The sequence below is a fragment of the Macrobrachium rosenbergii genome, chromosome 7, assembly GCF_040412425.1.
Source record: "Macrobrachium rosenbergii isolate ZJJX-2024 chromosome 7, ASM4041242v1, whole genome shotgun sequence".
Classification (NCBI taxonomy): domain Eukaryota; kingdom Metazoa; phylum Arthropoda; class Malacostraca; order Decapoda; family Palaemonidae; genus Macrobrachium; species Macrobrachium rosenbergii.
The window spans coordinates 12,807,820-12,822,973 of NC_089747.1; the positions used below are offsets into that span (position 1 = coordinate 12,807,820).

General features: G+C 37.1%; 2 protein-coding genes across 7 annotated transcripts in view; one reads left to right on the forward strand and one right to left on the reverse strand.

Annotated features, from left to right (window-relative positions):
• Positions 1–3,060, forward strand: part of Arp5 (Actin-related protein 5) — a 38,034-nt gene extending 34,974 nt beyond the window's left edge. Inside the window, exon 14 of the mRNA XM_067106553.1 lies at positions 2,798–3,060. The gene's annotated coding sequence lies outside the window, so the exon portion shown is untranslated. The remainder of the gene's footprint in view (positions 1–2,797) is intronic.
• The window catches only part of LOC136840140 (broad-complex core protein isoforms 1/2/3/4/5-like), a 79,319-nt gene that overhangs the window by 4,345 nt on the left and 59,820 nt on the right, over positions 1–15,154 (reverse strand). For 5 of the 6 annotated variants that reach the window (XM_067106561.1, XM_067106560.1, XM_067106564.1 and 2 more), the window contains exons 5-8: positions 11,548–11,690; positions 5,035–5,267; positions 4,498–4,626; positions 3,828–3,952 (exon numbers count right to left, since the gene is read on the reverse strand). In XM_067106561.1, coding sequence (XP_066962662.1) covers positions 3,828–3,952; positions 4,498–4,626; positions 5,035–5,267; positions 11,548–11,690 — 630 coding nt within the window. The remainder of the gene's footprint in view (positions 1–3,827; positions 3,953–4,497; positions 4,627–5,034; positions 5,268–11,547; positions 11,691–15,154) is intronic. The other variant, XM_067106566.1, reaches the window with a different exon arrangement.

Genomic DNA, 15,154 nt, shown 5'->3' on the forward strand with positions numbered 1-15,154 from the left:
CAAGTCTATCCATGAGAATGGTAGAAACACTTGGCAATAGTGGCACACACCATCAGTATATCTCTTTGCCATGAGTCTTTACCAACTGGACCAAGCAGCCTGGAAAATAGATGCAATGTTGTGTATGCCTTCTCTCCATTCAAGGCTAATTATAGACTTTGGGCATACATGATAGACTTTGGGCATACATGAATCTGACAAGGACTTTTGACAGGCCTCCTGTCTTTGTTAGCAGACAGGTTAAAATTCAGCATCACTTCAAGTCAAGTAGTTCCAAAGAAATGTTACAACTTAATGTATGAGAGTTATACACCATAAACCAGATAGCTTCAGTAGCTTGTGCATATGTCCCCTATCACCAAATCTTGTAAAGCCCTCATCTTCAAGCAAAATCAGACCAGTTTCTTGGTTGGTGTGATGCAAGGGATTATGAAGGTTCTTGGAAGCATTCCTTCAGCCCCTTGCTGCAACCCCCTTTCATTCCTTGTACTATACCTTCATTCAATCTTCTATGTTACTTTTAACTCTCTCCTAACAGTTGTTTCATAGTGCAACTGCAGTGTTTTCCTATTTTATCTTTAAAACCCTTTTGCTCTTAAAATGCCTTTCAGAACTGAATGACCTCATTGGTCCCAGCACTTGGCCTTTGGCATAAACTTGATATTCCATTCCATTCTTTACCCGAGGCATCGTGGGCTCTGTGTCCATCCTTTCTCAAGTCTTTGAGTTTCATGGACTCAATACGGGAATACAAATACACATGGAATAAAAAATTTAGGCCGAAGGCCAAGCACTGGGACTTACAGTGCTGAATGGGAAATTGAGAGTAAAAGGTTTTGAGGGTATAACAGGAGGAGAGCGGCACAGTTGCACAATGAAAAAATTGTCAGGAGAGGGTGGAAAGTAAGATGGAAGAACGATAATATGAACCAAGGTGCAGTAAAAGGAATGAAATGGTTTGTAGCTAGGGGCAACAAGAATGCTGCAAAGAACCTTAAGTAATGCCTCCAATGCACCGAGTAAGGTGCACTGACAGTACTACCTCAAACAGGGGTTAAACATGGGGTCTCCAATTGAGCATAGGCGGTTAAGAACCTTGTGGCCTAAACACTGGGTCTCCAGCTGAGCTTAAAAGGTCATCCCAAATTTTTAAGGAGGAAGGTTCCTAGAAGTTGCCCAAGCCTCCTATATGGGATCTTAAGAACTACAGTTGATCTTGCCAGTCAGTACACTTTTGCAGACTAATACAATGAAACAGGTATTAGTATCTGGTCAAGAAACCTTCGGATTCTTCCCATTGTAGCTACCAACACCTTGATTATTCTTGGTATGGTATTGCCTTGTAAAGTTGAAAATCTCAATTTTTTACAAACTGTGTTAGGTAAAATAAGCTTCTCACACATACTTGTCACTGGTCTCTGATATAATTAAATCTCTTGTTGGAGTTCTGGTTCCCATCTGTATGAAGGTCAGCTAAATTTCTTGCTATTTACTGCATGATGTTTTAGGGTTTGTATTAAACACTCGCTGTTCATAATGTAATGTGTTAGGGTTTGTATGTTAGAACATTTCTCAAATTTTGAAAGTCCTGGTTGGTAAGGCACTGCTTGCCTTTACAAAGGTGGACTGCCAGAATAACCTTGAGTAATGGAAGAAAAAGGGGTAGAGCAAAAGATTGCTTGAGATCACAGGATCAGACATGTTAAGTGGAAAAGCAAAGTACATGAGAGTAGTTAAAAAATAAAACTGGGATATTTGCATACCCAAATTCTCAAATACCAACACCAAAGAGTAAGAACAGGCAGGAATGACTGAAGAGATGGGATGTGTAGAGGAGGCAGACGCCATGGAAATGTCAGCACTGTCACTAGGGAAGGCAACAACAGCAGCAGGGACAGAACAAGGTGCTAAGGCAGTGGGCACAGCTAAGTTTTCAACCTTTGAATCAATAATGCCAAAGAGGTGCCCATGAAGACCAGTGACTCGAGACCATAAATCCACAAAGTCCTCCTCATCAATAAGCCTGAAAGCCTGACAGTAAACATGTATGAAGAATGTCTGACTTGGAGGGGGGGGGGGATGAGGGGGGGACAATGGAAAAGTAGACAAATTAATGGCCTAAGTGAACATTACCGAGCAAATGACAAACTATGATCAGAACAGGCAAGGGAAAAAAGTTACGGTAATGGCCCAAAAATTATGGTACACAAAAGACCAATTTTGAAATTGTGTATTTGTGAGCTAAGCAATTAGACTAAAACAAAACTGTGATGTCACTAGTTATAACACTGAGTAAGACTGCCAAAACACTAAATGGTGGTAAATCCTGGAAAGAACAGCAGCGTGTCCAACCATTATCAAGAAGCACAGAAAATATAGCTGAGCACCCACAGGAATTTTCTGAGCATGCACACTGGAACCATTTTCTTATTTGCAGAGACAGAGACCTACATTTCTTCCCTACAGACTGAATTAACCTCACAACAAAACTAATCTTATGCAGTGAAGCAGAGGCATTTCCTGTCTCTACAGTAGCTTTTATAGGAACCTCAGTTGTTATTCCATCAGTAATTTAGCTTACATCTTTTTTGAAGGGTCTACTTTACTTCCTTAGAATTAGAAGTAAAGTAGACCCTTACAATTAGAAACTTGGCAGACATTCAACAGAGCTTTCTCATTCTTTGGAGAAAAACTTTTTTGTTTAATGTTAGTATGACCAATTACTCTTAAGATTGTGTGCTACTACTGTCAACAATTATTCTTGTAAATTATATTAATGATATCAATATAATTACAGGCAATACCATTTGTAATTGAAGGAGACCATTGCTTTATGGAAGAGCATTATTAGAAGCATGCTCTTTTCAAGTCCAGCACTGAAAAAGCTAAAGTACATTGATTGAAGTCCTTTTTCATATATTTTCATTCTTTTCATTTCATGATTCACTTGATTTTATACCTGATGATTTTTAATAAATTATTTTCACACTACTTTCATGTAATGCTTCAAATAAACATAGAAACTTTGTAATAAACATTCAAATAAAAAAAAAATTATTATTGCATCAGATCTTTAACCTTGACTATTCTGTCTGATCTTTAAAACTTTTCATGGTAGTAAAAGTTATTAAAGACTCAAACATGGCAGCACATCTTGTTATGATTAATGCCTCTGAATCTGGGTAATTATTATGTTACAGTTAATATGTAAAACTGTTTCTGAAATTAAACAAGTCCATAATGACAAACTTCAAAAATTCTGAAAATAACATATGTCATTCAGACTGGATGAGACTGCAGCGTCCTGTCAGTATTTAATTACTGTCACAATGCATATAACAGGCACATTTATCATGATAGTTTGTAAACAAGTAAAAACTGGAGTAAGATGAAATTTCAGTTTTTACATAAATATGGGAAATGATCACAAGGAATGGAGAAGAGTAAAATTACTGTCACAATGCATATAACAGGCACATTTATCATGATAGTTTGTAAACAAGTAAAAACTGGAGTAAGATGAAATTTCAGTTTTTACATAAATATGGGAAATTATCACAAGGAATGGAGAAGAGTAAAAGGCAGAGAGCAGTGTACACTAAAAAAAACTGTGACAGATATATAATCTCTTAAATTTACATAAGCCTAAACATCAAGTTAAGGATACAAAGAAAGCACCAATTCACTTGTTAAAGCCAGTAAAGCAGTGGACATCTCAGCTTCATGACAATGTCTGCACACAAGTGGTTTATCTGATGGGTTGGGGCGGCAGGTATTCCAAAAAGGTTGAACAATCCATAAAAAATATAAAGAAGCTAACATCTAACCTGATAATGAGCCACCAAGGATCCTTGATGCTTGAAGACTTTTCCACACACTTTGCAAACTGGATAGCCTCCTTTGTTATAATTTAATGGTAACGGAGATAAATTCTCACCAGATGGCCAATCGACTGTCAATAAGAAGAAAAAATTAAGCTGAGTGAATCCTGACATATCTTAGAATATGAAGCATAACATTAAAGTGTGGGAATAGACATAAAAAATTATTTAGCATTTGAAACTTTACAAAATAAATCAAACAGCTTTGTATAAAATCTGTAGGAAAAAATACAACATGCTAGAAAGGACTGGGAATACTTTGATACAAAACTACATAAAGATGATAATTTTCAGTAAATAGCAATCTAAATTAAACTATATAAAGTATACAAACTGAAATAAAAAACCTGTAATTTTATACTGAACTTTTCTCATTTCAAAGTCTATTCAAGTAAACAGGTTCAGTACAGTATTACAAAAGCTAAAGATAAAAAAAAATTGTTTATACCGCACAGGTCTTTTCTCTGACGACCCATGTGAAAAGAATACCTATGCAAGCAAAATACTGATTACTGTATCTTGTAAAATGTCAAAGTCATACAAGGAATAAATGTAATTCAAAACTAGGACTATAATTACAAGAAATAATTCAAAATTAAGACTATAATTTACTTACTTTCTTTAAAACTATCGACACCCAGATTTGATCTGTCATGATTACTAAATTCAGATTCAGATTCTCCATCAGGCAAAGGGATTTCGTCTTCACTTTTTAAACTCAATGAGGTTTTCTCAGTTGCTACACCTGATGATGGAAAGAAAATCCATTTTATTAAGAAAAGCTCAAATAACCATTCATTTACAAAGTTCAGTCATCTACTTGATATAGGTATCTTGACAGTATCAACCATTCAGATTCAGATAAAAATCATACAGTTCTATAGTCATTTTTCCTACACTTCTATTTATCAAAATACTTGCTAAGGTATACCTAGCAACAAGAAAAAGGAGAAAAGAAGTGTAAAACACATGGCATTCCTATATGATTTTCATTACAGCAATTAAATTATAGTAATAATGATGATAACACTTACAAAATCTTCACAACAGCAACAAAACATGCTCTCTTAAAATATAATTTGGTCTCTTTGTAAATACAGCCACTTCAAACGTCTTTAGAGGCAATTTCGTGCTATAAACAAAAACCACCAACCTCTTGGACTAGCAGCCCTTGTAGAAGGAGATGCTCCACTAGCTGTTGCTGGGGATAAAGCAGATGATCCTGTAGTACTAACTCCAGAGATAGGTTCTAAACCTGAACCTTCTGGTCCATCATGTGATGATCCCTGACTCTTAGTTGAAGACTGATTCAGTGCTGTGACTGTGGTTGCTTTGACAGTCATTTCTTCTGGAGGACATTTCATACCCGTAGATGAATTTTCAGATCTGTAACATTGTATGTATATATAAAAATACTGGTTAACTAACAATACTTTTGACTCAGTTGTCTGGTTATACTAATTAATACAGTAATAGGTTAACAATATTAAAAGCATGTTTTTCCAATTAACCATAATGGTTCTTGAAATAATTCACCAATGGCTGAAGGATAAACAATGAAATGCGAATCAATAAAAACCAGGAAAATTTTTCCCTAGGAAAATATTTCAAAAACAAAATCAAATAAAGTAGTAGAAACTGCATTTGGTTAACATTCTACTTGCAATCAAGGAATCCTTATAAAAATAACAAACATGGCATTTCAAAAACAGATCAACAGTAAATTACTCATGCTCTAGAGCATGGAAACCTTCAACAAGGCAGAGAGATCATATTCTCCGGCAAAAATACCTGGGAAACAGACGAGCTTGTCTCGGCAGAGAAACCCCTCACAAAGCAGACAACAGAAGACAGCTTATTTAGTCTAGAACAAATCTGCTTTGGACTGACTGGCAGTATCAGACATCACCTAAGCAGACCTCTGAGAAAAGCCTCTCTAACAGAAGCTACTAGATAGTTTCCAGCCATGAAGCATAAGAGACTCCACAGACTGGCAGTACTTCAGCAGATGGGGCTACTGAAGCAGTGTGACCCATGGGGGTTATCTCTCGACACCTCAACAAGAAAGCTCAGCAGATTGGGAAACTTTTAGGTCATGGCCAACGAGGAGCTGCCATGGTCATCCTCAGACCAGGTGTGACCAACATACAATTAACCTCTCAACAAATCAAGCATATTAATGAAAGGTGTCCTCCAGTGCTGCCCATGGGTGCAGGACAAGCGAATAAATGACTGGCAGCTTTCTGTTTAACATAGAGGAGAAGAGATCAACCATCAGTATTCCCCATTCACTGAAGGGCCTCTCCGCAGTATGTGGGCATATGGATCACTTTAACCTTATGACCTGCCTCTAGCAACTGAATTGGCCTACAATTACAATCTGATGGCCCAAGGTGTAGCTGGCTGACAGCTTAACATCAGCTTGATAGTATGGTAACCCCCTGCCTCAACCACTTGTCTTGCCAACTAAAAAATGGGTGCAAGACTATTTCCCTTTGCTTATCAACAACAGCAACTACAGTTGTGTGGTCACTCATCTGCACCACCAAGCGATCCATCAACAGATCCTGAAACGATGGATGCCAGGAGCGTCACTCACATTTCTAGAACACTCGTGTGAAAATGACAGTTGTCTCGTTCATGCAGGTGTACGCCTCACTCCTTACATGAGTCCAAGAACAGATTATCTCCAGTAGTGTTCAGCACAACTCCCACGGAAGATCCTATCATACAACCACCACATTTGATTGAACATTACTTCCTAGCTAAGAGGCACAGGGAGTTTTGGAAGGTTGGAAACAGGTGACCAGTGCCATAAAAGGCAGAACGGATTAACTCTAAACATGCAATTTCACAAATTTGGTATCCATGGAAAGAGCAAAAAGAGATTAAAGTATCCATTATGGTGGAGATATAAGTAGCAAAAAGGGAAAAATTGTGAGCATTAAAATCTTCAACTTCAGTTTCCTCAAAACAAGGATTTTTGAGTTAAAGCATTGTTAACTTCATTTTCCTCAAAACAAGGATTTTGGAGTTACAGTAATACTTCGATCTTACACGATTCGAGTTGCGCGAATTCACACACACACGAACTTTTCACTGGAACCTAACTAATGGGCATACGCGATTTTTTCGCAGATACATGAAATTCTCGAGAAATCCTGCAGAAGTGGACGTTTAATTTTTGAAGTAATTTACAAGTTTTCATGCTTTTATGTGTAAAATCTGTATGAAAAATGCATTTCATTCTTTTATTTGTAAAATGCATATGAAAAATGCATTTCATGCTTTTATGTGTAAAATCTGTATGAAAAATGCATTTCATGTTTTAATGTGCAAAATCTCTATGACAAATGCATTTCATGCTTTCATGTTTAAAATCTTTATGAAAAATGCATTTCATGCTTTCATGTGTAAAATCTATATCAAAAATGTATTATTTTTATTTTTTTACATGCATAAATATGATGCAAAGGTAATTTCAGCACATTCAGTTAGTGTACTTTTACAAGATGTGATACCCATTTGCAAAGTTACTGCACTTCTCAAAGATGATACCTGCAGAAAATGCTTGTTTAATGTTTGAAGTACATTTATAAGTTTTCATGCTTTTAACTGTAAAATCGATATGGGAAATTTATATTTATATTTCTGTACATAAATATCATACAAGTATTATGTCCATTTGCAAAGTCTTTGTCACAAGGACTTTACATGACCTTGAGATGAGGTTGTTCAGTCGCGTTCATTTGATAAAATGAATTGGTTAATGTAATATCAGAGATGTAACTAAGAGTTGTATAAGTGTCATTCTTTGAAAATTACTCTGTTCACCTCTGAGAAAAGTGCTGGTGCAATCTGTATGTGCATGTAATTACAGCACGTTCAGTTGGTGTACTTTTACAAGATGATACCCTTCATTACTGCATTTTTCAAAGATGATACCCTTGTAGAGGGTGTGTTTAATTTTTAAGTTTTCGTGTTTTTAGGTGTAAAATCAGAATGGACAATTTGTATTTATATATTTGCACATAAATACGATACAAAAAAAGCAGTACAGTTACTTTATTACAGTATCTCTCTCTCTCTCTCTCTCTCTCTCATTAAAGTCATTACCTGTACAGTATATAATTTTAAATTGATTGAATTTTACCTGTACTGTACTACCTTCTACGAACATTATGTACATGTTTTAGATATTTTATGGAATTGTACTTTTGTTGACTGACGACGTTTTTGCCTAGTGGCGCAAAAAGAAAACGTCTTTTACTCTGACAAAGAAAACGGCATCCATGAATTAGGGGTAACATTAGTATCGTGACGCACCTACTGTAAATGCGCTATTATGAAACTGTGCAGTACTCAATTTTTGTCAACCATTTACTGTATTCCTTTTTTAAGGGTAATAAGCTAAATTTTAAATAAAATTACACTAACTTTAGTTCATTTAAAAGTTAGCTTAATACTTTGTAAGCATATTTAGTACTTAAACTTTGGAAATAAACATTTATTACCATTTTTAAAGACCATGCCAAACTTACACGAAAATTCACCTTGCACGAGGGGCTCCGGAACCTAACCTCGCGTAATTTTGAGGTATGACTGTATTGCATTCTGCCTTTATATAGCAGAGTGCCCCTTCAGACACCACTTAAGCGACTGGAATCTGCCAAAATTCAACTGACTGTTCTTGATGGGAAAGGAACTGTACTAACACCTTCCAGAGCTTGCATGTCCTGGTATTTTTCAGGATCCTTAGGCGGAAGGTCTAACTTCTCCCAGTTTATCACAATCCTAAATCATGACAAAATCAGAGCAACTGGTCCTGATCCTGATGCAATCATCGATTTACTGCAACAAACAAACCCTGTGCAAATGGGCCCCGTCAGACACCAAAAGGAACACTCAAGTGGAAACCTGTGGGGCAGCTGACATTCTGAAGCACAGGGCTTTAACTGGATGCATGTATCTTTGCAAACAAAGTGGAGATAAAAAGACCTGATAGATGGATATCTAAAAGTAAGAGTCCTTCAAGTCTATTAAATACATGAAGTCACCCTCTCTTATGGAATCCAACACAGACCACTATAGTCTGAAGAACAAACATGTTCTCAGGAGAAAAATCGATGACTTATCTCTAGGTCCTGGTTTTACATCTCCATTAAAAATCTCAGGAGAAAAATCGATGACTTATCTCTAGGTCCTGGTTTTACATCTCCATTAAAAATATCACATTTTAAAAGTCTCAAGAGCAGCTGTCTGTAAATTCCAGTGTGTCTTTCTTCAGCACTGTTTGTACCTCTGCATGCAAGGCACAATATCTGGATGATTCAAGAGAAAAGGTTGGAAATGGGATCAGCTGAGAGGGGGAAAGCGTTGGCCCTTAGAAGATAGGTCATACGCTACCCAGGGCTCTGTCCCATATTGTTGCCACATTACCCAATAGTGTGACACATCTCCCAACTGGAGAGGAAGATTTCCAGCCTCAGTGTCCTCCTCTTGTCTTCTTCCCTTTGTCTCCCTTTCACTTCAAAGCCTGAGAGGTAGACTGGAAGGACAGAGGGTTCCTGGCTATTCTATGAGGGAGAAGACTGCTGAGAACTCTGATAGGATTCAGATGAGGTCTGACCTTTCCATAACCTTGACTTCTATGGCATATTTGCCCCCAAAGGCTTGGCTGAGCTAGCCCTTGCCAAACCCAGAAAAACTTTACAAGAAGTTTCCCGAGTATCATGGCACTTCTCCGCCTCCACCTTGATCTTACTCTTCAGAGAGGGCAAGTAATAGCACAGCACCAACCCATTCCTAAGATGGAGGCCACTCTCAGTGGAAACCTGTCTTGAGAACAAATCAGAAATGGAACTGCAGCATATCAAGACCATGTTTGCCCACAGATTAACAAACAAGTGAGAGAGGAAGCTAATGAACCAATCAAACCATGGTCACCTGTTTGGGTACTTGGTCACATTGACTGTCTTCCTCTTTGAAAATAAACTGGGTCCACAAAAATACCTTATAGCCTTTTTCCAAAGAGATCCCTTCAGGACCTTCTCCTAGCTCCTCTGGTCTAGAGATGGGAAAGCCAAAGGAGAGAGAGAGGAGGATGAGGATAGAGAAGATTACAAACAAAGGACAATGCACAATTACACTTCTTCAACCCCTTATGACCAAGAACTCTCTAGCCTTCCTCATGATCACTAAGAATGCAGTCAAGAAGGGATATGTTGCAGAAGCTGCTGAAGCAACAACAGCAGGAATAGCAAGGGGTCTCAGTGGGAGAAATTACTGCCAAAGCAGAAGTATTCACTGAGACAAATACAGGGTTAGAACTTGTGACAGTATCCAAATGCTATAAAAAGAAAATGAGGGACAGAGCCCTAGTCACTAAGAGAAGACCTTCAGCAACAGTTTATCTCATTGAGGTGTCTCAGATAGTCAGCAAAGCAGGAGAACATGAGAGAGGAGAAGAGTGGCGTTCATAGAATGCGCATCCACTATACTATCCAATGCCTCATACCAGAAAGAGTGGGCAGACTGGTCATTGTCCAACCCATCTGTTCTCGTCTCAGACCTAGCTGGTGGAAACACCCATTTACCATTCCAGGGGTAGAAGCAAGGGTCACAACAGAGAGAGGTCCTTGAAGGTGGGTGGAAGGGAATGGAGGGGTGTTACCCTCCAAAGACCAATAGCATTTCTTCAACCCACACTTCTTCCACTAGACAGGACACCAATCAGCATACTTAATTCAAGTCACATCCACTGGACAACCCTGGTCCCTGGTGAAAACTACAAAAAGTGCTCATATACCCTGTCTTACCTAGAACAACGGGAGGGAGAATCAACTCCCATTATTCTAATCATAATCACGCTCACTGCCAATAGGAAAGCCAAAGTCATTAATCAAAAGAAGGCAAAGTGAAAGAGCAAAAAAAAAATCTTCAATGGGTAGTCATGTTAGGAAGAGTCCAGTAGAAATGGAGAAGTCAACAGCAGCTTGGGTGAAGAAAAGCTGAATATCAACAGTCAAGTGAGTGGGTGGCACCCTACTCTCTCACTCATCTGCTGCTAGCTAACTACTTTAATACCAAACTTCAGCAACTGAACCAGGTTTTGCTGAAGATATATCCATATAACAGACAAAGGTTTGTATTATAAGGTTTTGCTTAAGGTATATCCATATAAAAGACAAAGGTTTGTATTATAATAAAAACAAGCTTAAACTCAAATTCTACAAAAATCAAAAGTGTTTTTACTATTATCAAGTACAGCAAAGTCTAAAAGACTACAACATTAGCTGAACAAGTACAAGAGGAAATCATATGTAATGCCAACATGCTAAAACACACTAATATGAAAAGCAAAATCCAAAGTTCTAGACATTTCACTCACCATATCTACATGGAACTTCAAGATAGGTCACAAAATCATAAATTAATAGGAAACAAAAGCTCTTAAATCATGTCTGTACTGCGTCACAATTGGTGTTGCACATTACAAAGGTTCAAGTTTTAAAGGAACATTAACTTAACAATCAACTTTCATCATGCCTGTATTTCTTCTGAACTTATGTGACAATCCACAAATAAAAGATGCATTAACTGCATGAGCAAAACGATATAATGAAAACAAAAATAAAAATAACAAAAACTGAAAATTACTGATCACCTTGGTGGAAGACTGTGGGCAGGCGGTGGTCGGCGAGGTCTCTTCAATGGGGGAGGCTGGTAGGCCTCTCCTCCAACCTCCCCACCTATACCACCCCCTACGTACATCTCTTGCAAACGACTGATATGATCACCAATATACGGCTGTATGACAGAAATCAACAACACATAAAAGAGAAGCAACTACTATGTCATTACGAAAAATTGAAAACATTATGATGGATAGCATGCAGAGAATTCTTATTTACACTTGGGACATTTTAATTCCCTTCTTTAAACACTCTTGACATAAGCTTTTGACTTAATGTATGTGTTGTACATCATCACTCCTAATGCAATATTTCTTTCTTTAAAAAAATACAGTAAAGTTACCACTGAATTCCTAGGTACACCAAGTCATGTATGCATTATATCGACCTTTTGCAAAAATCACTTCCATACCAAAATGTTGGAACACCATCTTAACTGAAATAACAACACTTGAACAAAGCTGGTTAAGCAATCCTCTTAGGATGATCCAAATACTGACAAGGTACAGTTCATAATAAAACTTTTCAATCAGCATACCAAACCTATAAATGGCATTTTCAAAAGTTGTAATTTAAGGAATATAACAAGCACTCAGACCTATCAGGGCAAATCTAATCTTTAATTCCTGTCCCAAGTGTATCTGATTATGATAAATTCCCAAGTTCATTTTAAATAACATTACATATACCTAACTCAGAAATTCGCATTTTACAAGTCTTAAACTTCCATACCAAAATGTTGGAACACCATCTTAACTGAAATAACAACACCTGAACAAAGCTGGTTAAGCAATCCTCTTAGGATGATCCAAATACTGACAAGGTGCTGTTCATAATTCCAAGCAGTGCTTTTGAATAAAATCTGTGATAATCTCATGATAAAAATGAGGGTCCTGTACGTTAAGAAACATCCAAATTAACGTTCAGTAATAATCACATTCAAGCCTAAAAGTCAGTACCACATTAAAAGAAAGAAAAGAACCGTCCAATCATGTGAGATGGAAAAATAAGGGTGCCTTTATTACAATTAGAACAGAACCTTTGTTTACCCTTTCTGAAGCAATTATTGCTGGTGGAATCAATTACAATCCTTCAAAGCTCCAACCCACACAGGAAACCACAGAAATACCTCTTAGGAACAGTTCTATACCATACTTATGATCCCTTATTATAAAGGAGGACACTACAACGATATTTTTATGAAACATAAGTGTTTTCATACAAACGGGTCAATCACACACTGCCTAATTTATACAAACAAGGAAATCTCAGACTGACAAGTATTGCACAAGACTCATGGTACCCTATTGCACATACTCAATCCTAGATATGACAACAGTTAGTCCTGTCAACAGAGGAACCATTTAAAGCAATTGGCAGTTGAAAAAGAGATGGGAGAAATGAAGTCTACTTTTTCAGCAGGATGATAAACCTTTCATTCCATAAAGGAGGAGGGGCAAAGAAGACACAAAGACATACCCTAAAACAGAAGAGCCTGAAAAGGCACACAGAGACAACTTCAGTGTACAACATTTATAACATCTCTTCTGGGCTAAGCAAAACCACTGATCCTTGACTAGGCACAGCATATCTCACACACAAGCTGAGAACACTGCTGCCCATAGCAAAACAAACATGAGAGATGAGAGTCCTTGTCTAGTGAAGACAAAAGCAAGCTAAAGACAGTAAAAAATTAATCAAGTACATGATTCTAGGGCATAACTTACCTAAAACAGAAATCACAGCACACTGGTGTAAGAAAAATCATATATTACATTGCATAATATGCAATAACTTACAAAAAAAATGTTCACAAAATTATAACAAAATGAATAGCAAAATCACAACTATGAAAAACATGAAAATAAGAGCTAAAACAACTTATAATCTCTACAAGACATCCATACCAACAAAGAAAATTCAAAACTGAATAAACCAAGAATGGAACAGCATCAATAACTGAAATCAACGTAAACTCACAAAGAATTTAAACAGACAGAGAAACCCTAGGGGAAGGAGTCTGACATCAACTTCCACCTATGCAATGAAAAAAAAAACAAATGTAAAACACACATAGTGAATACGAAAGTAACACTGCTTAAATAAAATGAACGTGATAGACTGGTAAATGAATAAATAAAAGCATGGCCCATGCACTTGATAAGTTCATTCATGGGAAGAGTAACAATTATCTTCACTAAAGTCATAAAAGATGTGCAGTACATTGTATTCTTAAAAGATAAAAGTTGGTAGACTGAGATCTCACTTGTCCGCAGATAGTATCTGGGTAATGGGGTTCTTATGAAATGACCATAATTTTCTATAATCAAGACTTCCTGTTGTGAACCATCTTCAGACTCATAAGCAAATAAGAGGTCAAAATATATCATCAACTTGAGCAACATCTTACTCAAAATAAGGCATCGGAGGGAAACAAATAATACCTACACAACTACCTGGAAAAAAAACAAGCTTTTAGAGAGTAGTTACAAATCCCCCAACAAGAAACTTTACTCTGATAGCTCATGAATCACTGAAATACTGAAGAGACATTATTATGAATCAAATAAAGGTAAGTAACCCCAACAATTTCCTCCCAACAATATGCACGTGTGAGATGCACACTCAGTCATGGTAAGGTCACAAAGTTCCTAACCTTGGTGTCATCAGAAAGGGTTCATTGGGGAAATATGTATGCCAAACATGAAGTCTCTGTCTTTCATGGTTCAAATCTATGGCCTAGGTTAAATCTGATCCATGATTTCACATTTTGGCATTACCAAGTTTGACAGGCAATGATTGACAAATGGAAGGAAAACCAACTGATGTGCTGTGAAACAATCTTACTCGTGGGGAATTGCAATTTGATCTCCGACCTTCAAGTATGACCTTGACTTCAGTGCCAACACCTTCATCAGTTGAGTATGTATGACAAATAAGTTTCTATCTTGTACAGTAAAATCATTTCGACCCAGATAAAAACTTTACCCTTAGTGAATGAACAGACATACAGTATAGAGGACTGAACAGCAATGCACATGCAAACCAATTACTAGGCAGTACAATGGGGTTTAAAAATTGAACATACAGCCATCAGCCTATTGAAAAATTATTTCAGCTATTGAGTCAATCAGCTACACTACCTGTTACTATCAGTAATAATACCATACAGCATTTGCTTCTCGTGGGATGGTCCAACATTTGCTATGGCAAGTACAGACTGTTTTTTTTGAAGCTGATGGTAAATATATCCACCGAATATCTCTGACACTAATCAAGATTGATCATGCTGCTCAGCAGCCAACATAGGTCACAATATCAGCAGCAGATTTTACAGTCAGCTAAAAAAAAATAAAAACAGACTCGAGTGAAGGAATATGCAAAATGAGGAATATGGGTAACTGACAGAATTAAATACACTTTTATACTAAATAGTTTTCTTGTGGAGATAAAAAAAAAAGATTAGTTAGCTCCTAAAAAACCATCTTTCTTCATTCAGGATGTATTTACCAGAAGACTAGATATAACATTATGAGACAGAACTTTTACATCCATCACAATCAGTCTGACAAACTAAAT